General features: G+C 31.8%; 1 protein-coding gene across 1 annotated transcript; it reads left to right on the top strand.

Annotated features, from left to right (window-relative positions):
• The first annotated feature begins 16,621 nt into the window (after positions 1-16,621).
• Positions 16,622-18,666, top strand: LOC7463865 (cytochrome P450 705A5). Its single transcript, XM_002299922.4, has 2 exons — positions 16,622-17,580; positions 17,707-18,666. The coding sequence occupies exons 1-2, from the start codon at positions 16,663-16,665 to the stop codon at positions 18,337-18,339; spliced, it is 1,551 nt and encodes a 516-aa protein (XP_002299958.1). The 5' UTR covers positions 16,622-16,662; the 3' UTR covers positions 18,340-18,666.
• The last annotated feature ends 6,099 nt before the right edge of the window (positions 18,667-24,765 follow it).

The following is a 24,765-nucleotide window of genomic DNA, read 5'->3' as shown; positions in this document are numbered from 1 at the left end:
TTTGTTATTATTCACTGTTAATATTTGGATAAAGAAACCCAGAGTGGTAAATATCCAAAATAATTTTCTAGGAATAATGAATATGCACACATCCTTGAAAGAAGCCTTGATTATAATCGAGGACATTTTAATTTTTTTTACTCCACGGTTTACGAGCCGTGAGAGTATAAAACACTAAGACAAAAAATAGGTTTTTAAAGCACCATAGATTTCGTTCATCAGAGAAGACTTATTCTAGGAAACTGATGGGATTAGAGAACATCAACACCATAACAGTTATAAGGAAAATCAAACACCAAGCAGCTTACCTTAGGTAGGGCGTACTAGGGGTGCTAAAACCTTCACTTTACGCAACCAGTCCATTGCCTTAGAATCTCTGAAAGACCAATTAGGTTTCCTAGTGACCATAATACTAGGTGGCGACTCCCTTTTTCACAATAGAAAGACCCCAACATCAATCCCCGCTAGAAGGATGGGTCTCCGCGACGTCGAGCTCTCGGGAGGGTACGACAATTCTAAAAAATTGACAAACCATGATCACCCTTCTCCTGTAGATATGTAACACAATCATTAAGAAGGGCAGCTGGATTGGTAGAAAAAGTTACCACATCACTAGGTGACGAATCAACAGAGTAAGCAGTAATATGAGCTTCATGTTCATAGCATTTTTGAAATCCCTTCTCCTTTTCAAACTTATGTTTTAGCTTTGGATGAAGAATTCAGCATCACGCAATTGAATGGCCTAAATTATGACAATGCTGACACTTTAAATTTAGTTGTTTTCCTTCATAAGCCTTGCCATTCTTTATTTTCTATTTAAAATATAAGCACATGTCTGTGATTTTAGGCTCTATATTCATGACTTTCCTGCAGACTTCTTCTCGTTGAATTGTAGCATATACACTTATAAGTGATAGAAGATCAAGATTCATAAGAATTCGACTACAAAGATCCTCATAATCTAAACCAAAACTAGATAAAAGCTAGAATATCTTATCTTCCTCTCATTTCTGCAATACTGCAGCATCAATAATATGAGGGTGGTATAGTGCGAGTTCACTCCACATACCTTTCAACATTCCAAGCAATTACACATAGGTCCTGCCAACTCGCTGAAGATTAGTAAAATCCTTTTTTTATTTGAAACACTCAAGCAACATTGTTTTGACTACCATATATTTCTTTCATTGCCTCCCATAGGTCGAATGAAGACTCCGAATAACTAAAAAAATTAGCAATATTGTTCTTCATAGAATTAAGCAACTAGAAATAACAAGTTGATCTTTGCATTACCAAACTTTATAGGTTGGTGAAGAAGGGTCAAGAGGTTTAATATGGCCATTAACATAGTTGAGTTTGGACTTTCCACCAAGAGCAATTATCATGACTTTTGACTAAGGAAGATCTTGAGCTCGTTCAACAATACAGAACCCAAATGCTGATTTGGATATGGTTCTCCTTTTAAAATGTTGAAAGATTTATTTTTGGTATTAGCACCACCAGATTAGGAGTGTCTTCCATAAAAACTTTAAATAAAATACAGAACAAGAAGAACCGACTTTGATACCATAAAGAAATTTAAAGGAATAAAGCTTGTTTTATTTGAGCAATCATAGTCAAGTTTTACACATACAAAATACAAACTAAATAGAAAAGATAGTAACAACAACCACATCTTTCTCCTACAATCTAGGCATAACAATTGGTAACAACTAGTCCTTATCATATCTATAAATAAGGTAACGTCAACTATGCTAATCCACAACAACTAATTTACATAACCAACGACAATAATAAAGGCAACAACTTAGGCTTTCCTTTAATAGTTTTCCTATGGTATACTTCATCCCTCTTACTACTAACATATAAAGATATGGAAGCAGGGGCAAACATACATCCATTAGAAGAGGGGATATTATTTTTGAAAAAAAGTAAAATCATTAGTCTTAGTGATTCAAAATTTCCCTTGACTTTTTAGATATTTTCCCTTATATTTCTTTTCTTGACATATTTATCATGTTATCGTATTTTTGGAATAATTATGTATAGGGATGATAATGAATACTCATGGGTCGGGTTTTTCAATATCCATACCCAAACCCGATCCCAGATTTCTTACTTGAACCTAATTAGGCATAAACCAAATCCAACCCAATTGGGTTTTAGGTATCCATTAGCCATCCATCAGATATCTAGAGGTATTCATACTAGACCCGAACCAGAACTAGAACCAGAACCAAAACTATAGTGTGTTGTGCATACGATAGTTCTTAAATTAAAATAGCTGGATCCATCATTTAATCAAATGATCCAAACAGAGCAATTTGAATCAATCAAATTTGCATTGATCAAATGTGTACAACATATACAAAAATAGACAATATAAATCCAAACATTAATATGGTAATAAAGACGGTGCATTTCAAATCCTAGGATAAAAAAAAGCAGCAAATACACCAAACTTTTAGATCCATTCCTTTCATTCATAATAACCAAGCCCCAATAATTTTAGCACCCTACATTCCCTAAACTGACACCACCAAAATAAAACATCAAGGAAACTGCAAACTTCATGATACAAGAAAAAACCCAAAAGCAAATATGTCCCTACGGTTTAAATTTGAAAAAAAGTTATTTTTTATTGGGTTGTTTTGTCCACTTGATAAAGTATACCAAAATAAAAAAAATAAAAATAAAAACCAAAAAGAGCTGGAAAACTAGTTTTAAACCTTGAAGTCATTAATTATGTGACTTTGGTATAAAAGCCATATTTGGCTTATCTCTTTAAAAAGAAAGAGAGGGAAAAAGAGTGTCAGCTGAGAGAGTGAGGGGGACAGAGACAAGGTTGTTTCAAGTGCACGATTGTGTGGAATAGAGAATAAACAAACATGTTGCTGGTGTTACGACATGTCTACTGTTAGTTAGAGATTGGAGAAGACATCAAGAGAAGGGAAATGTGACAAAGAGACTGTAGTTTTTCTTTAAATATAGAGATAGGTATAAATGTAATTTTTTTTAAAAAATTTAAGATTATATATATAGTTCGGGTCGAGTTTAGGCAAAGTTTTGGGTCGAGTAGAGCAATATCCATATCCTATCCGAACTTGACCTTTTTACTTCGTGTATTACCCAAACCCGAACCGAACTAAACGGGCAAAACAAATTCCTATCCATTCGGGTAAATTCATGTTAGTATCCATTGGGTTTGGATGAAATTGACATCTCTAATTATGTATTAAGTTATTGTTTACATGGACTATTTTACGATTTTTTAAATTGAATTTTTTATTTAATACTTTTATTAAATATGATATTGATTATTAGAGGAATATTAATTTGTGCATTAGTACATAACAATGTTTTCTATCATTCTAATCTACGAACCCCTAGCTCCATTCCTATATATAAAATATATGGTAAGAACAAAAACTCAATAATCAAACACTTAGAAGGGTTTTGTTAGAGAAGAATAATATAAATCATATCTTGGAACCTCACCTAACAACTTAAGCTATTGGGTTGAGATGGTTCTTTAACAAGTTTATTCATGCGTCCATCTGTTTATTAATTGTTTCTAATGAATGTATGCATAGATTTATATATGGAGTTTTATTTATCGTTATACTAAAGTTAACAAGTAAAATAAATAAAAGTTTTCATTTATCGAAGTAACTAGCTAGCTACTTGTGGAATCTTAATTTCATCCAAATCCTTTTATTGTTTTTTTTTAAATCACAAGATTATACTTTCTATACTAAAAATCTTGGAATGAAAAACACCTCCTTCATTGTTCATATATGAAAAATGAAAACGATCCTTTTTTTTTATGAATAGTGAAGGAGGTGGCTTCTTCTTCTTCTTTTTCTTCTTTTTTGTCATTCTTTTCTCAATTTCATCCTTTCACATTTGCTTGAATTTTAATTTATTTTTAAAAATTATTTTGGTTTGCTTTCTATGAACTTATTGCACTCTCAAATAAACATCTTGACATTTGATTTGTGATTAATTTTATGAGCATTTATTTTTATTAAATCAAAGATTATACTTTTTATACTAAAAATCTTGGATGAAAAAACACCTCCTTCATTGTTGATATATTATACAATACTCTAAATGGTGTGGGGGAATCACTGTTCCCCCACACCAAAATCACTGTGGATTACAACAGTAATCCACAATGTATTTTTTTTAGCACTTTTCATTTATTTTCCCTTTTTTCATTTTTTTGTCACTTTTTCATTTTTTTTTCTTTATTTTTTTTGCACTTTTTATTTTTTTCCCTTTTTTTTGTTTTGTTTTTTTTCCCAAAATAATCTTTTTCAATTTTAGTTTTTTAATATTAAGCTGATTGATAATTTAGTTTTGTAATTTTTTTATTTAAAACATTGTTGATTGCTACAGTTTTTCTCCACATGATTTTTTTTGTTTGTTTTTTTTATGATTTTCTCCAAAATTATCTTTTTTAATTTTATTTTTTAATATTGAGCTGGTTAAAAATTACAGTTACAATATGTGAGGGAAGCATTGTAGCTTTCCTCGCAAATTACTGTGGATTGCTATAATGTTTTTTTCCCACATAGTTTTTTTTTAAATTGTCTTTGTCAATTTTATTTTTTTGATATTAAACTGGTTAGGAATTACAATAAAGTAATAAGCTAAAGGGTGTGAGGAATTCACTGTTCACCCACACCCAATGCATTGTGGATTACAATGGTAATCTCCAGTGCATTCCTTTTCTTATTTTTTTTTTACTTTTTCGTTTTTTATTTCATCTTTTTTTTTTCCAAATTTCCCTTTTTTTCTTTTTTTTTCAAAATTACTTTCCTTTTTTTCCAACTTTCCCCTTTTTTTTTATTATTATTTTTAAAATTATCTTTGTCGATTTTACTTTTTTAATATTGAGCTGGTTAAAAATTTCGCTTTATAATTTTTTTCCTTTGAAATACTGTGAATTTCTACGGCGTTTTCCCACATGGTTTTTCATTTTTATTTTTTGATTTTTCAAAATTATATTTGTTGATTTTATTTTTTTAATATTGAGCTGATTGAGAATTTAGTTTTGTAATTTTTTTTCTTTAAAACATTGTTGATTGCTTATAGTGTTTCTCTGCATGGTTTTTGTTGTTTTGTTTTTTGATGATTTTCTCCGAAATTAACTTTTTTGATTTTATTTTTTAAAATTGAGCTGGTGAAAAATTACAGTTACAACATGTGAGAAAAACACTGTAACTTTCCTCGTAAATTACTGTGAATTGTCATAGTGTTTTTTTCCACATGGTTTTTTTCCAGTTTCTTTTGTGTTTTCTTTTTTTGTAATATTTTTTCCCAAAATTATTTTTGTCAATTTTATTTTTTTAATATTGAGCTGGTTAGAATTTAACTTTGTAATAAAGCTTAATCATGTGGAGAAAGCATAGTAGCTTTCCTCACAAAACATTATGGATTGCTAGAGTGTCTATCAACATGATTTTTTTTTCTTATGATTTTTTCAAAATTATCTTTGTTAATTTTATTTTTTTAATATTGAGCTGGTTGAGAATTACAATTACAAGTCATTACAAATAAGACTAAATCATGTGGGGAAGCACTGTAGCTTTCATCACAAAACTTTGTGAATTGCTACAATGTTTCCAACATGGTTTTTTTTTTCCTGTTTTTTTTTGTTATTTTTTTTTCTAAAATTGTATATGTCGATTTTATTTTTTTAATATTGAGCTTATTGAGAATTTAGCTTTGTAATTTTTTTTCTTTAAAACACTGTGAATTGTTGTAGTGTTTTCCCATATGATTTTTTCCAAAATTATCTTTGTCGATTTTCTTTTTGAATATTAAGTTGGTTAAGAATTATAATTACAATAAAACTAAATTATATGGGGAAAGCGTTGTAACGTTTCTCACAAAACACTGTGAATTGCTACAGTATTTCTCTAAAAGGTTTTTTTTTATGATTTTTTCTAAAATTATCTTTGTCGATTTTATTGGAGAAAGCACTGTAGTTTTCCTCACAAAACATTGTCAATTGCTACAATGTTTTTTCTCATGAGCTTTTTTCCTTCCAAGATTATCTTTGTTGGTTTTTTTTTAAATGTTAAGTTGGTAAAGAATTTAGCTTTGTAATTTTTTAAAAATATGGCGAAAACAATCATTTTGTTCAGTCTCTAAGTTTTTGATCATCAACACAACTTTTTTTTCCATCATGAAATATTGGTTCCATCATACCTTTAATTTTTATTACTTATCTAGCGCTGGTTCATAATTATAACACTATCAAGTATATTTGTTTTATAAGCTCGTGGCAGCGCGCGTTCATACCATCTTGATATTTGATTTTGAATTTATCTACATAAATTATTTCGGTTTACTTTCTATGAGGTTATTGCAGTATTAAATAAATATCTTGATATTTGATTTGTGATTAACTTTACTAGCGTTAATTTTTGTTATCGTATAATTAAGTAAAAAACAGTTTTAAAAAAAACAGAGTTCCTAGACCACCAAAGTTCATTACCAAGATTGCAAATTTAGCAAGTTAAGTCATGAGACTCAGGTTGATCTAATATGTCATTATCTTAATATTAAAAAAAAAATTATCTTGAATTTTCTAAAAAGTCAAATCATATTTAGATTCTAATTATTCAGGTTATCTCTGAATTTTCTAAACCAATTGAATCACTTTTATTTAATTTAATTTTAAACATAAACTAGTTGCACACTCCCTCCCTGCATGTTCAGAGTGGGGTAGAAAGAACACTGGGTACGCACTCCATGCATGTTCAGCATTCGATTTGATCCTACGCAATTATTATTGGACTAACATTTAATTAATCTAATATATGAGGACTTTTAAAATAAGAGTATGATAGGAATTTGGATAATGAATCTCCATGGGTTGTCGGCCCATAAATGCATTTCTATTCATTGGGCTCTTTACATCTTTAGCAAATAAAAATATAGATAAAGTTAAATAAAATCCATCTCTCAAATCGCATTCTATTTCATGCATACATTTATTTCAGTTTAAAGAATGTTCTTTCTGCTTCAGGAGAGTCAGCCATTGTGTTGGACGGATCACACCATATTTATTCTCAAGCTGTGTGGCTTGAGTGGATTCTCTCATATTGTTAAGTGCTGAGAAATTTATATTTAGACCATGCTTAAATCTTATTACTGCTTGTTTAGAATTAAGATTGAAGCTGTTTTTTTTTTTTTTTTTAATTTAATATTTTTTTTTTCAAATTAGTTTTTTAGTATTTTTTTATTGTTTTGATGTGTTGATGTCAAAAATTAATATTAAAAAAATAAAAAATATTATTTTAATACATTTCAAAATAAAAAATATTTTGAAAAACAACTTCAACTACGCTATTAAACACTTTCTTAGTATAATCATGAATGAATTACACTTGCAAAATGTGTGTGCTGGTTTAATAATGGAAGATATCCATATATCAATTTATATATTAGTTAAAATTAATTTTTTAAATGACATTAAAAATTATAGTATACATCATATTTAGAGCCTGTTTGGCTCTGCGGTTGAACCTGCGTTTGACCAAATTTTAATTTTTTTTTAATTTTTTTTTGCTAAAATTTAGTGCGGTTTGTACCTTTTGAATCGTTTTGATGTGCTGATGTCAAAAATGATTTTAAAAAAATAAAAAAACATCATTAACATGTATTTCGGCACGAAAAACTATTTAAAAAGCAACCACTACCACACTACCAAACACCCTTTTTAGTAGAACAAGTTTTCATGAGTACAAGTTTTCATGAGTGGTTGCTTAAAAAAGATCTTGCAATATTATTTAATAATTAACTTTTAATCTTACGGAAAAAGGAGCATCCCATCTGGAGGTCGGAGAACACAGCTTTCGATAAGTAAACGGGTTTCAGGTCCACTAAAGAATATGAAAAATAGCATACCTTCAGTTTTATTCCAATTTGGGCTGGAAGGAGAATTCCCTCTTAGCCCAATGGTGGCATTTGAATGAATGACTGAAATCCGCTGCTATTGCAGGGTGTGCTTATTTGGCACTTTTGATATATTTTTTTGCGTTATTGGATAAAAAAAAGGTTTAAGAAAAATATTTGTAATAGTATTTGGTTAAAATTATTATGAGATAAATTTTTATATGTAAAATAAATAAAACAACAGGTTTTTACAATGAAAAAAAAAAGATATTTTAGTCCTAAAAAAAAATAAGATTTAAAACACAATTTGACGTGAAGCTCGTTGCAAAAAAAAAAAAAAAACTATTTACCTAGTCACGGTGATCTTTTATTATTTATTTCTCTCTTGATAAATCCCTTTCATTAGCTTTTATATTCCAACTACCTCTATGCTATAAAACTCTTATAAGATGCATATTGTTTATCGGAATCTTTAAAATATAATTTTAATTTTATTATCATAAATAAAATAAATTTATAGTATAATCGTGAAAACCAGCTTAAATCCAAGAAAATTTTTGTTTAATCTTCCCACAATATATTGAAATAAAAAAGAACGAGGGATTTGAATAAAAAATTAAAGAAACAAACTTTTGAAAATAAAAATAATAAATTGATATGTCGTTAACTCAATTCAAGGGTCCACACATTCATTCCTATTAATTTATTGATCATCAAAGTAAAATAATATTTTTTCAAGTCAAGCAAATAAATTCGATATCCCTTAAAGTTGAGGGAAATAGATGAGATTACAAGTAAATTAATTAGATAAAGCTCTCTAATAAATTTCTTACCATTAAACGAATTTAATATTGAAAACAATTCTTATTCACTCAGCAGTAGTTTTAGGAGTAAAGTCTATGAAATTATTTTAAGCAAACGTTTAAAAACTTGACAATTTAACTTACTTTATTCTTCCCTAATAAGTCAAGATGAGAGTTGTACCAATTAAATTAATTCTTTTACTTCTAACTCTAGTTCCTAACAACAATTATGGATTGAAAAAAACTAGAAAGCATACATGCTATCTCAAAACAATTTAATAGGCTTGAATAACAATCAATAACATAATCCTGAATAAGAAAAAATGAATACTTGAATCTGAAAGAATTACAAAAGTAAGGTTACTTCTCATAACTTGCTAATGAAAATGATGTTTATTCCTCTTGAACCGAAATTAGAAATTAGTTCATAGCTGCTGAAAAATTGATAAAAATAGAGAAAAAAAGAATGTTGCAGAGCTCTTGTTTTAGTTGTGTTCTGCTCTATTTATTCTCTCTTGAATGCCAAATTTCTTTAGAATTCTTAAGCTAATTAAAAGTCTTTAAACTACTTAATTCCTTCTTTTTTTTATCTAGTCCTTAAGGTTGGTTAAATCCCTCAGAATTTATGTTGAAAACGGACTCTGCTGCTGTCACAACTCTATATTAATTCTAACTCTGCTGCAACTTAGACCCTGTTTCTGACTTAGATTTTTGCAATATTTGACCATCCTAGCTATATTTTTTTCATTTATAACATGTTAGAGGCTTGATCTACACATTTATTAGGTCATAAGTCTTATCATTTCTATGTCAGACTCTCAGCCATAGTGGGATGCTCGACACCGTTAGTTTCCTCTTCAGATCAGAAGATCAATCTTGTCCTTCAGACTGCGTTTGAATTTTCGCCTTCAAAATGATTTTATCTGACCTGGAATCCTTCATAAAAGTTGTAGTCCTGGATGTGTAGATGAGTTTAAGATTTTGAATAACATGATTTTGATTTCCAAGGATCAAGATATGCCAATTTGAATATGTAGTGTGTAAGTAGAGAATCCTACTACAAGTAATATTTCAGCCTGATTTTACAGGTTTGATTAAAGGTTCAAACGAACTTGGATTTCTGCCTATAATACCTTCCTGTCAAGCTTGATTTGTGCACTTTAACTTTGATTCAGTCCACATTCACATTATGAAATTATAACTCGGTGAAAAACCTATCACATGAAGTAAGGTCTGAAACATAAAATATAGAAATTCTTATCTTTTAGTAATTAATTCACAAAGTTTTTTAGGCATGCCAAACTCATAAAAATAACTTTCAATAAACTCAAATAATCTTAAAATACATTAAAAAGCACAGTGTAAAAGAAATAAAAACATATGTATATTTTGCACCTATCAATACAATTAGCACTAGCTTTTTAGGCCTTTTGCCTAGTAATTTGCCTATAAATTATATTTTGAGGCTTCACTTAATAATTTTAAGCTACTGAATTAGGAAGGTTTCTAGAATAGATATTTACTAGATATGTTTTTCATGTTCCGTTGTGGGTCAAATGTTTTTTTTTTATCTAAAAAAAGTGCCAAGTTAAAAAAATTCAAGCCTCGAGTTATAGGTTCAAATGAAAATTTACATAATATTAAAAAGAACAACAATAAATAAAATTGATAAAAAAACAACAAAAAAAGAAAAAAACTCTGCCTAAAAAAGGTGGAAAAAAACAAGAAAACTCAGACGAAGCTCCTAAACCTGGTCTAATTTTAAAAACTTACAACTCGTTGAATCATAGACTCAAGTTCAATCAAGAAGCTGAATTGTCAACCAATTTAATTTTAAAGGATGAAATCGTAAAAGAATATTAATAAAAAAACTTGAAAAAATAATAAAAAGAATGAGGATCAAATTTGAGAGAAAAACAGCTAAGGAGGATGATATTTGAAAAAAACAAATCTCAAATAAAATAAATAGCAATTAAAAGAATGAGTACAGATTTAAAAGATTAAAAAATCATAGGAGATTAAATTGAATTTTTTTTGGAATTTGATAGATTATTTATATATTAAAATTAATAAAAAAAACTCCAAAAAAGAGAAACAAAACCAAGAAAACCCGGGTGAACCTCCTAAACTTAGTCTAATCTCTAAAACCTGCAACTTGTGAAATCTTGGACATGGATTTAATCAAGAAACTTAACTCTCAATAAATTTAATTTTAAAGAATGAAATCGCATAAAAAATATTAATGAAAAAAACATGCAATGAAAAAAAAATAGTATAAAAAAATGGAGATAAAGTTCGATAGAAAAAAAACCTGAAGAGGATAAAATTGAAAAACAAATAAAAATGATCCAAAAAAAATAAATGGCAATTAAAATAACGGGGACCAAATTTAAAAGATTAAAAAATCACAGGGGCTGAAATTAAAAATATTTATAATATGATAGATTATTTATAAATTAAAAAATAGTAAGGGTTGAAATAGAAAGAAATTGTTGAGTGCTAACCCAACAAAATCAAAACACAAAAAAATAACAAAAGAAGGATAAAAAAAATAAGAAAATATCAGTTTACAAATAGGAAAAAAAAAACAAAGCAAACTTGGAGGACCTCTTAAATTTTGTCTAATATCTAAAAGTCACAACGCGTGAAATCTTTGACCCAGATCTAATTAAGAAACCTAATTCTCAACCAATTCAATAAAAAATAGTGAGGATCAAATTTAATAGAAAAAACAAAAAAATGTTATAATTTAAAAAGATTATAAAATGATGCCAGTTAAAAAAAAAACAATTAAAAGAATAGGGGCTAAATTTTAAAGATAAAAAAATAACAATTAAATGAATAAAGATCAAATCTTAAAGATTAAAAAAATCATAATGGTGAAATTAAAAAATATTTGTAAAAACCAAGCAAACCCGGACAAATATCATAAACCTGGTCAAATTTTAAAAACTCGCAACCCGTGAAATCTTGGATCCGGTTCCAATCAAGATGTTTATTATGAACCAATTTAAAAATATAAAAGTTTAAAAGTTGTCAAAGCAAAAGAATGAGGATTAAATTTGATAGGAAAAAATATAAATAAGGATAAAATAAAATCATTTATGATTTAGAATAAAAACTTGTCAAGGTTAAAAAAATGACAATCAAAAGAAGAGGGATTAAATTTGATAGGAAAAAAAAAGCAAAGGAGGGTGAAATCGTAAAACAAAATCAATTGAAAAAAATGACTCCAAACAAAAACATAGCAATAAAAAGAACGATGATCAAATTCAATAAATTATCTAAGATAAAAAAAGTCATAATAAAAAGAAAAATGATCAAATCTAAAAAACCAACAAATTAAAGGGTTGTTCTTGAATTTTTAAGGGGTTTATGTGAAAATCTAGGTGCAGGGGAGAGAGAAGAAGAGGGGAAAGAAATGGTTGTAGGTGCCAAACCACCTCAAATCTTGGCACATGCGCCACCTCATCTGGTTTGGGGCGCCAATACTTTTCAAATGCCGCCTCAGAAGGCAGCGTTTTATGATGGGACAACCTCCCATGCGCCGCCCGAACAATACGAGGGCCTTCCACATGCTAATAATTTTTTTAAATTATATTTAATAAATGTAATTTACAATAATATTCCTGAGCACCCTTAAAAATTACAATAAAAACAATGTTAGATGATGAAAAAAACTCTTGGATGAAAGTTCAATTTGTTTTGTCTTTAAAAATATCAACGTAATTATATTGTTCTAAAAATTAAAAATACAAAAATATCTATGAGAAGTAGATATTAGATTATTTTATTCTAGAGTTAAATTAATAATTTTATTGCATAAAATAAAACAAAATTATCAAACTAACCCATATAATTAAAAAAAAATTATATTATAATAAAAGACAATTTTACTCCGAAGCTTAGTGAATTTCCTTTTTCTCCATGATAAAATCATAATTATAGCATAGTAACTTTCTTAGCGGATTTTTTTTAATTATTATTATTATTATTTAATGTGAATCAATGAAAGTCTGACGTGAGAAAAACATAAAGAATTATGACAGAGTTTACCCTGCGCCACCAGCTTACACGGTCTTAAATTAATTCTGAATATAAATATTTTTTATTCCCGTCAAATTGCTGATTTTGCCTTTAACTATGATTACCTTTTACTAAATAATGTTGAACGTTTACATTGACTTCATGTTTGGAGTTGAGTTTTAATTGTTTTTTTATTTTTAGAAAAAGATTTGATTTTTTTATTTAAATTAATTTATTTTATAATATTTAAATTGTTTTAATGTACTAATATTAAAAATAAATTTAAAAAAAATAAAAAAATATTATTTTAATATATTTCTAAACAAAAAAAATACTTTTAAAAATAACCACTTCTGTAATAAAAAAACTAGCCTGTTTTCCTAACTATAATTCATAGAAATATAAGATAACCATAGCGTGCTTCTGTGTCCATTTCTCAGATTAAACATGTGCTTGCATGTATTCAAAGAGGAATATTAATAATAAATTTTATCACCCAACAGCTCGATTTCTTTCCACGAGCCCTAAAAAGAAAAGAAAAAAAATGCAAGTTGGTGAACAAAAAATGGTGGCGAGTCTTTTGATTTGGAGACGGCCAGGTTTAATCTAAAAATTACTATGATTATATTAGTTAAATTTTTTTAAAAATAAATAAGATATATTTATCAATTATATTTTACAAAATAAAAATTATCTTCATTTAATGAAAAACTTAAAATACAAAACCAAGATTTCCCGATACCTTATTTATCAAACATGCATAACAAATAATAAAAAAAATACTTTTTAAATATTTTATTTATAACTTCTTCCAAAATCATCATTTAACTCAACTCAGATCATTGGTATACAAATATGTTTGGAATGTGGTTGTGGTTGCTTTTCAAATAATTTTTCGTGTCGAAATGCATGCCAATGATATTTTTTTATTTTTTAAAAATTATTTTTAATATCAATATATTAAAATGATTCAAAACATATAAATTATATTAAATTTTAATAAAAAAAAATTTAAATTTTTTAGAATTACGGTACAGTTTTCACATGATGCAAAAAGATCTGCGATAAAAAATAAAATAAAATTCAAGCGGTGGACCTGGAACAAATTTCCATCCACGGCATTCCAAAAATTCCACGAAAAACGTATAGCAAAGGATACTGACGTAGGTTTTCTTTAGATGATACAGTCAAAACGAAAAAAAGAAAAAAAAAAGGCCTGGCGGCATTAATTAAGGACTTTCAACTTTCAGCAGTGCAGCAGTTACCTAGAATGTGCGTGGATGATGCAGGACAATAATTGTATCGTGAAACTTACATTGCGATAATTATTTATTGGAATCTTTTCTACCCTACCCATAAGAGGAGGTTCTTCAGTTAAACAGTGCTACAACCTTGATACAGTTTACCAGGTATACATTTTCTATTCATTCATCTTAGATGTTAATTAGATTTGTGATTACACAGCACCCCACATGCCAAATAATTTTTTTATTTGGAAAAAAAGACATTTGAATGAATCTTATAATTCTAAGGAGTATAGTTCAACTGGTCAGGTTCTAGATTTGCTTCCTAAAGGTCACCAGTTCGAGTTCCACAAACTTCAGGGCCATTGAAAATTTACATGGTCGTTAACTTCAGGGCCCGTAAGATTAATCGAGGTGCGCGCAAACTGATCCGAACACCAAGTTGGATGTCCTAGATTATTATTGTATTAGCTGGATGACCTGAATTTCTCAGCTTAATCAGTATTGTATCAGTTGGATGGCCTGACCTGCATTTCTCAACTTAATTAGTATTGTATTAGTTCGATGGCTTGGATTTCTCAGCAAACAACTGGACTCTTTAAATCTCGATAAAATTAACAACTTCTTGATGGGGTAAATTCAAATTTTATTTTGAGAGGGGCAGATTAACAACTTGGATAATCCCGTAGTAAAACAAAAGGGAGTTAGCAAACTTATATAGACGGTAACCCAAAAAAAGAAAGGAAAGGAAAGGAGACCATCTGAATATGTGTGTGGACGGGCCTTCGTACGGAGCTAGCTTCGGCGGATGGTTTTGGAGAGCAGTAGTGCATGAATATTTAGGTCATCGCGTGCATGATTATTTTTAAAGCTAACCAATGAAAATCTTGAAACCTTCTATTCTATTGGATAAACTTTCATCAAACAAATCCTTAAGATTGTGTTTGATTAGTGTTCAATCATAGACCAGCTCTGGCTTTACTATAATAAATTAAGCCAGGGCTGGTCTATGATGCGGTATATATATTTATAGTTTTACGGTAGAATAATACCACCTCTTAAACCGCTGAAAGTCAAATTCCGCGTTCAAAATTGACTTTAATTTCCCAATCCAAAGAAAAAGGATCTGACTATTTCCATTTTTTTTTTTAAAAATATACAGTAGTCTTGATGATCAATATCAAAATACTGACGGAAGAAAATATAATCGACTGGAAGAACAAAACAAAACTTCTTTTGTTTGCAATTCAAAGGAAATTTATATTTTTTCAACTTTAATATATTTTTAAATAAAAAATATTTTAAAAAGTAATCGGTATGAGACTCATAAACATCCATGTTTTCTATTTTTGCTGGTTTCTTTTGGTGTAAATGATTATTATTTTGTTGCTGCAGCATGTTTATCGTCCCCTCGAAATTAAAACATGTAACCATGGAGAAAGTAAGCACTACTCTTTCTTCATGGAAACAATCATAAACGAGAAACTTAAACCTTTGTTTTAAATAAATGGTTTGAATTTATATCATGTTATCATTAAGCCAAATCTATTAATTATATATTTAAATCAAGACTATCTTAATCCAAAGATTTCATTAAACCCATTCATACTTGGTTGAAACCATGGATGATTTAGAAAAACTCCATTAAACCCAATTATTGTCGATATTGATCAAACTGCATGTTCCCATTAATTAGTGCGCGGCAAAATGCACCGATCGAGTCATATGTGCCCTGACTCATAAAGATCCCAAGCTCTCATAGCATGGGCCACATGGCTACAGCAACACACTCATATACATCAAGAACGAAATTTGAAAGAGAATTTGAAGTGGCCCATCAGCTAATTTATCCACTCAGCATTCAGTTCCTTTCCTTGAAGTTGAAAGCCACACTCGAAATTCTGGCCATATATATATCAACGTGAATAACTTGTCGAAATTCAAATATCGAATGAAGTTTGAAAAGTACTATATTGCTTCTTGTTGCTAAAGCAAAAAAGAAGAGACCTTTTATGGCCCCAGAAGGACATTTTCTTTTTCAATCGGAAAATCACTCAAATGAGCAGTTCGAATTAGTTTCAGATCGAGTTTTAGAACATTACAGGATTAATGTCGCATTAGTTCATGATTATGTGTTTTCTCATCATATCTTCAATAATAAATAAATAAATAAGTTTTCTAAAAAAAAAGATGTGAATTTGAACCTGTGAGTTAATAAGGGGTGCCTTACAATACCCTTTTGATTTAATTTTTCCATGAGACAGTCATCCGTTATCCCATCAACGAATTTTCCTATGAGATGATAACATTATTTTTATAAAAATATAATAAAAATATGTAGCATGATCTTTGTTTTACATCTGGTTACTATTTATTTTTATTTTTTTTCTTTACTTTACTTTATTTTTCTTATTTTTTTTATGTTTTTTTATTTTAGATAGAATGCATGCCAAGTTTTTCATCGAACGTATGCATTGACTAATACAAATCCCCTACTCATTCAAACTCGATTTCAACAAATTCATATTGATGACTTCTTTTTTTTTTTTAAAAAAAAAAATCCTCAGAAAATGATTCCCTGAAATGAAACCTAGTGAGAGGTTAGTTATAAATGCATAACAACTCTAGTTCAGAACGTCGATATACTCACCATTTGCTAGCCAGCTTTTTCTAGTCAAATGGCTGCCATGACTGCCATTCAATATGTCATTGCCCTCTTTGTCCTCTGGTTTATCACCGTCTTTCTTCAATACATTTTCAAGAGACCCGGCAAGAAACCTGCCGGTTATTGCCCCCCTCCAAGCCCACCAACACTTCCTTTGATCGGTCACCTCCATTTACTAACCCCAGTAGCATACAAAGGCTTCCATGCTCTCAACAACAAATATGGCCCTCTCCTCTATCTCCGTTTGGCCACGTATCCTGCTGTTCTTGTCTCATCAGCTCCAGTGGCCACTGAGATCTTCAAGGCACAAGATGTCCATTTTGCCTCTAGAATAAAATCCCCCTTTGAGGATAATTTACTATTTGGAAGCTCAACAAGCTTTTTCAATGCCCCATATGGGGATTACTGGAAATTCATGAAGAAGATTTGCATGACAGAATTGTTGGGGAGCAGCCAGATGAAGAAGTTAAAGAATGTTAGGCATGAAGAAGTTGTGAGATTTTTGTCTAAAATGTTGGAGATAGGTCAAAAAAATGATGTTGCAGATTTGAGTGCTGAGGTATTAACACTAGCAAACAATGCTACTTGCAGGATGATCATGAGTGCTAGGTGTTCGGGGGAAGATAATCAGGCTGATCAGTGTAGAGGGCTGGTGAGTGAATCCTTTGATCTGGCTGCAAAGCTTGCTGTATGTAACTTGTTTGGTCCCTTGAAAAGGATAGGTACTTGGTACTTAAGAAAGAAAATTGCTGCTGTGCCCAAAAGGTATGATGAATTGTTTGAGAACATCTTGGTAGAGCATGAGGAAAAAGCAAAGAGAGGAGGTCCACACATGGAGAATAAAGACTTGATGGATATTCTCTTGGAAGTTTATCATGATAAAAATGCTGAAATGAGGATAACCAGGAAGCAAATGAAGACTTTCTTTCTGGTAATTTTTCTTTCATCCATTTCCCTTCTTCATTAATTTACAAATCTTTCTTGTAATTATACATGTTGGGATGAGTTGTCAATAATAAACTGTCTTAATGAATATCCCTTTCAATCCTTTTCTCAGGATCTTTTCACTGGAGGTACGAGTACTACAGCAGATGCCGTACTATGGATCTTAGGGGAGCTTGTCAACCATCCTGCATCATTCAAGAAGCTGAGAGAGGAGATAGATTCAGTTGTCGGGACAGAGAGACTTGCAGATGAAGCAGATATCCCAAATATGCCTTATTTTCAAGCATGTGTGAAGGAGGCAATGAGACTACATCCACCAGTGCCTTTATTTGATAGAGTATGCCGTGAAGATTGCAAACTTGCAGGACATGACATCCCCAAAGGAATTACAATGATAATGAATGCATACTCTATCATGAGGGATCCAAAGATATGGGATAACCCCAACGACTTCATTCCAGAGAGGTTCTTGACAGAACATGACAGCACCAAGGGGCCGCAAAACCTACAGATTTACGTCCCTTTTGGCGGGGGAAGGAGAATGTGCCCTGGGACTAACATGTCCTCAAGTTTGATCAATTGCAGTGTTTCAGCTATGGTTCAATGTTTTGATTGGAAGGTGGTCGGAGGAGATGGCCCAGATGGATCAAAAGTTAACATGGACACTAAAGCAGGTGTGACTATGAGCCTGGATAAACCATTCATGTCCACTCCTGTTCTCCACCGCAATTTATTTTCTGCCTGAATCCCTAAAGAAGAATCTCTCCATTTATGCATTTGTTCTTCCTATCTATATACGTTGGCTTATCTAATTCTAGCGATCTACTCTCAAAACAAATCACACTTCTCGGTGGCAGGCAATGCATGCTTCTGATGTGTTTTTTCCCCCCTTGTTTTCATAAGTAGTTAGGACAGGAACCAAAACCTGTTCTCTATCCCTTGCATTATGAGATGTGGTCGTTTTTAGTACATTTAACGTGTCCATACATTTGTTAAATAATGTGCTCCACACACGTGTACAGTGTACACTTCAATTATAAAGAGAAAATAATAGTATTGGCACGTTGCTCCAGATGATGACTATTTGGCACGTTGATGGATGATTTCTATCATTTTTTTTTTCTATAATTGTTTTATCTTGTAATTTCACCATCTAAGATGACGGATCAAGTCAATAAAATTGCCGTACCTTATTAAATTATCTACATTATTTTTGTGATTATGTTATTAATTATTCCATCTCATTTTTTATACTAAATATGAAAAAAAATCATATTTAAACATAACCAATTAAATTGATGGTTTGGGTGAATTTAATAATTTATTTTAGATGGTGAACAAGTTCATCTGAGATTATAAAACTATATCGATGTAAAATTCATATGAAAAATTTGGAGAACCCTACCCCACTAGAGGGATTTTGATGTAATATTTAGAATTCCAAAATTATTCATATGTAATTTCACCTTATAGAATCCAAATATTTAACGATCACTTTTAATTATCATTTCTTCATTTCCATTTATTTGTTGCTCTTGTTTACAATTACATTTCCTTTAAATTTGTGGGAGGTTTTCTCTCATCTTTTTTTTATTATTATTAGATTATGAAATACCATTCATCTTAAAATATATATTACAAAAATTAATTTCATTATGAAGCATACAAATACCATTTGTATATATATATATATATATATTATGATTCACATTGCACTACCAGAAGATTTTTAAAATACTAACGGGATATTCCATCAATACAAACACACTAATTCTATCGGTGTAAAAATCACCGATGGATTTATTGATAAAAACATGTTGTTAGAAAATATCTCGTTGTTGATATTATATCTATCGGTAATCTCATCAATGACTTTTATATTGATGGATATAACGATAAATTATTGTCGTTGGTCCTTAAAAAAGGGCTGACCAATATCTGTTGTCAAATTCGTTGGTGAATATTACCAATAGAATTTTGACGGATAGTTCTGTCGACAATATATCTATCTCACTGATGGTTTCATTAATAGAACATCAATGGCATGTTTTGTCGGTGATTCTGTCAAGGTGGATCACTGTCAAGGTGGATCACCTAGAGAGGGAAATAATACCCCATCTCGAACATGCATAGAGGAACAATGATTTCAAAAAGACCCTGAGAGGTTCCCATGGTTAGTTTACTGATATGCTTATTAGGGAGGGGCATCTGGGCAATGTGCTTGCCAAGTTGTTGGCAAGCTATGATTTCCACGTTTGTAGTGCATATATTGTTGGGGACGTCATCTTTGTGGATCTAAGGCAACCTCCCTCTCTCCTGAGGGTCTTTGGTGGGGACATGGGATGGACTCCTATGGGATCTCGTCTCTTGAGCACCCCTAAAAGGAGAAGTGGATGGGCCCCTACACGAGGATCTTCTCTCCTCTCCACTAGAGAACAATGCCAATATGGCATCCTCCCAAACCCTAGGGCCTAATCTAAGGGACCCATATCCCTTGTTGCTTTTTTCATGTTCTAGTTGAAACTTGAACTCCTCATCAAGAATTGAAGCACTTCTCTTTCTTGAACTAGGCTTGATGTTTTTAGGCTCTATTGATTCTTATTGAAAAAGAAAGATCCTTTAAAAACTTTTTATGTCATCACATATATTGAGAAGGATACTCAAGTGCTATATTGAGTGTTGGCCATCATTTTGTTCCCCAAGAAAAACCTTCTACCCGTGGAAAGAAGCCACATAACTTGAGGATCCCAATGGTGTTAGGAGGGATGTATAAAGACTTTATGAGAAAGATAAAAAGGGTCTTACCTGCTATGGGTATAGGTTTTTTCAAAATGTTCACATATAATACCCAAAGATTTGGCGGGCTACGTACTAATGGATTGAAATTTATTGTTTTTTGTTTGTTTGTTTAAAATTGCTCTCCAAATGACTAACCATGAGAAGGTTAAGACCCATCATCCTTAGGCTAAGCCAAGTGCTGAGCCCAGATACATGTGGGTATGACGAGTTGCTAGATCCATCATTTTTACGCTCAGCCAAGTGCTGAACCTAGACGCCTGTGGGTTTGACGAGTTGCTAGACCAATCATTCTTGAACTCAGCTAAGCGCTGAGCCCATGCGCTTGTGGGTTTGGCGAGTTTCCAGACCTATAGTTGTTGAGCGTAGCCAAGTGCTGAGCCTAGACACCCCTTGATAAATCAGAGATATCTTATCCTGATATAACCATAAATCATAAATATTGTATCATAATTGGACCATAAATCAGATGTATTTGATCTTGATAGGACATGTCAACCTTTCCCTTACAAGGAAGAGAAGCACCCGAAGGACTATAAAAGGAGAAAGCAAAGATGATTGCACCAATTTTAGTTTTTTTTCTCGTTGGTTATAAAAATTGATCTATCTTAAAAGCCTTTTTTCTCAAAATATAATCGATCTCTCTCTGAATCAACACTAATTTAATTATCGAAGAGTCTCCAAATAGATAAAAGAGGATCTTTTACAGGTAACAATGATGATCTATCTATACTTTCATTATAGTTTGGTGAATTAGATTGCCACAACCAGGAGATTAATGACTTTAGATCAAGCCCAAGCCCGACCTTCAAGCCCACGGGATAAAACAAGACCTCATCATTTTTCTTTGCATATTTTTCTGGATTTTTTTTGTTGTGTTCTTGCTATATTCAATAATTTTGTTTGCATTATGATTGGAGATGGATGATTCTTAGTCACGGTCTTTATATTTTGTTTGTTTGCTAGCTGGTTTGTTAGTTCAGTGCTGCCATGGTTAAGTTCTTGGTTTTTTTTTTATTGGGTTTTATGCGTTGTGTTGCCTTCTTCAATTCACAAGGCATGTAGAAGAATGTGTTGCTAAGTTCCCTTTGCATTTTGTCTGAATCTTTCTATGCTGTATTTTAACTAGTTTTAGTAATTTTCTCTGGCATTGTAGTTGGCCATGGATGATTCTCCATCATGGTTGCTTATATTTTGTTTGTTTGCTGGCTTGTGAATTGGTTTCAGTGCTACCATGCTTTGGTTCTTGCCTTTTGTTTTAGATTTTTTGGGTTGTGATCCCTCTTTCAGGGGTTGTGCTGCCTCCTTCAGCTTTTATCACATGAACATAGATGTAATTAAGAGTTTCCTTGGCATTTTCTATGTTGTATTTTAACATTTTTTGTTAATTTCATTTGCATTCCAATTGGAGAAGGATGATTCTTTGCCATGCTTGCTTATATGCCGTTTGTTTTCTAAGAGGTAGGTTTGTCAAGTGCTGTCATGCCCAGTTTCTTCATTTTTATTTTCAGGGGGGGTTTTATACTGGCTGATTGCTCTGTCCATGCAAAATAAATTTACATGTTGTTGGGTGATATATGTTAAGGATTATCTATAACACAAACGATAATCATCAGCTGCAGATAAATAAACTCACGTATGTTGTATACCTATCCTCTAAGACTCCTTGTCAACATACAACTTCAGTTGAAACAAACTTCTAGTCATTGTATTTATATTACATGCAACTTGTACGTTACCTTATAAAAGGAGTTCACGTCAATAAAAAAATTATGTTCAGCAAACTTTATATGGTATCAGAGCCTACCCTTTCTCTCACGAGACTCCCCAACATGGCCTCAACTGCAGACGCTGTCATCATAAACTCTGAAACACATGGCAATGGTGATACTCATCTCATTGCCTTCAATGCTAGTTCTCAACTTCCCCTGAAACTAACACCCTCGAATTTTCCTTCCTGGCGTGCTCAATTAATGTCCTTGCTCATAGGCTACAACCTATAAGGATATATTGATGGAACCATTGTTTGTCCATCACAAACAGTACATGATCCAATTACTGGATCATCTTCTGCAGAGAATTCAAATCCTGCTTTCTGGCGCTGGTTTCGGCAAGATAACTTGCTCCTTCATGCAATCCTTGCATCTGTTTCAAAACCAGTTTTGCCACTAATCGCCACTTCCACCACTGCTCATGATGCATGGGTAAAAATACAATGATTGTATGCAAACCGATCACGCACGCGTGTCATGCAACTCAAGGAAGAATTGACCCTTATACAAAGAGGAAGCCAGCCAGTTTCAGATTATCTTAACACTGTCAAAAGACTAGTTGATGAACTTACTGTCATTGATACTCCCATCTGTATAGATGACATTATGTTATATATTCTCAATGGAATAGGGGCAGAATTTCGTGATATAGCAACCACAATACGAACTAGAGAAACATCCCTCACATTTGAAGAACTCCATGATGTATTAATCAGTCATGAAAATTATCTCAAACGTATTGATGCCTCCAAGTCCAGATTGATAGCCACTGTCAATGCAGCTCAACACAGCAGATACTTCAAACTAGCACGATCTTCAAACCCACCTGTTAGTTACTACAGATCCAACCAACGCAGATACATTCCCAGAGACAAATCTAGTCAGCCTCCATTGTTTTGTCAACTATGTGACACCAAAGGGCACTCAGCTAAGACATGTCGCAAGGTATCACGATCGAAATCTGCAAATTGTGCAGCTACAAATGGCATACAGGAGAAAAAATGGCTTATGGACTCGGCAGCATCACATCACATTACTTCTGATCTTACAAATCTCTCAATTCACTCTGAATACGATGGAACAGATGAAGTAGTCATTGGTGACGGCTCAGGTTTGAAAGTAACACATGTTTGCTCTATGTCATTGAGCTCATTGTCAAAATCTTTTTTTTCTGCATAATACTCTCTATGTTCCAAACATACACAAGAATTTAGCCTCTGTTCATAACTTTACCCGCTCAAATAATGTCTATATAGAATTTCATCCATTCTACTTTCTTGTGAAGGATCGGAACACGGGGACAACAATACTTCGTGGTGACTGCCAGGATGGTGTCTATCCACTGCCACACTATCATCAATCAAGAAACCTCCAGCACTTGCACTTGTTGGTGAAAGAACTTCCCTTGATCTTTGGCACACACGACTTGGTCATCCCTCCACCAAAATATGTCATTTTCTAATTAGTCGTTTTTCCCTTCTAGTTTCAGGCTCTAGCCAAACTTTATCATCTCTGTGTTCAGCTTGTCAATGCAATAAAAGTCATCAATTATCTTTTTCCAAAACATTACTTATAAGCACACATCCTCTAGAATACATCTACATAGATATATGAGGGCCAACAACATCAACTTCCATTGATGGTTATCGATATTATGCTTTATTTGTGGATCATTTCACAAAGTATTGCTGGTTATTTTCGATTCATCACAACAATGATGTTCGATCCATATTCATTCAATTAAAAGGATTTGTTGAAAAACAATTTGGTTTTCAAATTAAGAATCTATACTCTGATAATGGCGGTGAGTATCAGAGTCTGCGTCAGTTTCTATCCGCTCAGTCCATAAACATGCTTACCATTGCTCCACACACACCACAACAAAATGGGACAAGTGAACGAAGACATCGTCACATTATCGAGACAGGTCTCATGTTGCTTCATCAAGCACATCTTCCAATGTCATACTGGACACATGCTTTTCAAACTGCGATTTATCTAATTAACGTTCTAAACAACAAAAGTCCTTTTGAAAGCATTTTTGGTCGTCAACCAAACTATCACAAACTACGCACCTTTGGGTGCTAGTGTTTTTCATGGCTTAAACCTTACAATCACAACAAGCTGCAACCAAAGTCCAAACCATGCATTTTCCTTGGTTATTCAAGCACTCAAAATGCATATAAATGCATGGACATTCACTCATCTCGGATTTACATCTCAAAACATGTTGTTTTTTATGAAACTATTTTTCCCTACACTGTATCCACTAGTATGTCATCACAACCACATGCAGGGAATCCCACAATTGTCTCCACCATCCCGATAGTTCCACCTTCAGGACATACACCATCCAGGCAATCAACAGTGACAACTGCTGCTCCCGTTGTTCCTCCATCTGCACCACCACTATAAATTCTGGTTCCACCCTCTGCACCATCAGAAAACAGGTCAGTGATACAGCCACCATCCTTACAACCCTTCACCAGACAACACAACATGATAACAAGATCCATGAACAACATTTACAAACCAAAACAAATCCACCTCACCACAAAACACCCCCTCCCACAGCCTATAGAGCCCACATGTGTCTCTCAAGC

The sequence above is a fragment of the Populus trichocarpa genome, chromosome 1 (genome assembly GCF_000002775.5).
Source record: "Populus trichocarpa isolate Nisqually-1 chromosome 1, P.trichocarpa_v4.1, whole genome shotgun sequence".
NCBI lineage: Eukaryota > Viridiplantae > Streptophyta > Magnoliopsida > Malpighiales > Salicaceae > Populus > Populus trichocarpa.
The sequence above is the reverse complement of the archived record's forward strand: the minus strand, read 5'-3'. Positions and strand labels throughout refer to the sequence as shown.

Excerpts from the sequence above, each read along its gene's own strand:
- LOC7463865 (XM_002299922.4), top strand. The coding sequence starts at position 16,663 with ATGGCTGCCATGACTGCCATTCAATATGTCATTGCCCTCTTTGTCCTC. Across the intron at positions 17,581-17,706 it reads AAATGAAGACTTTCTTTCTG|GATCTTTTCACTGGAGGTAC; the intron begins GTAATTTTTCTT and ends TCCTTTTCTCAG.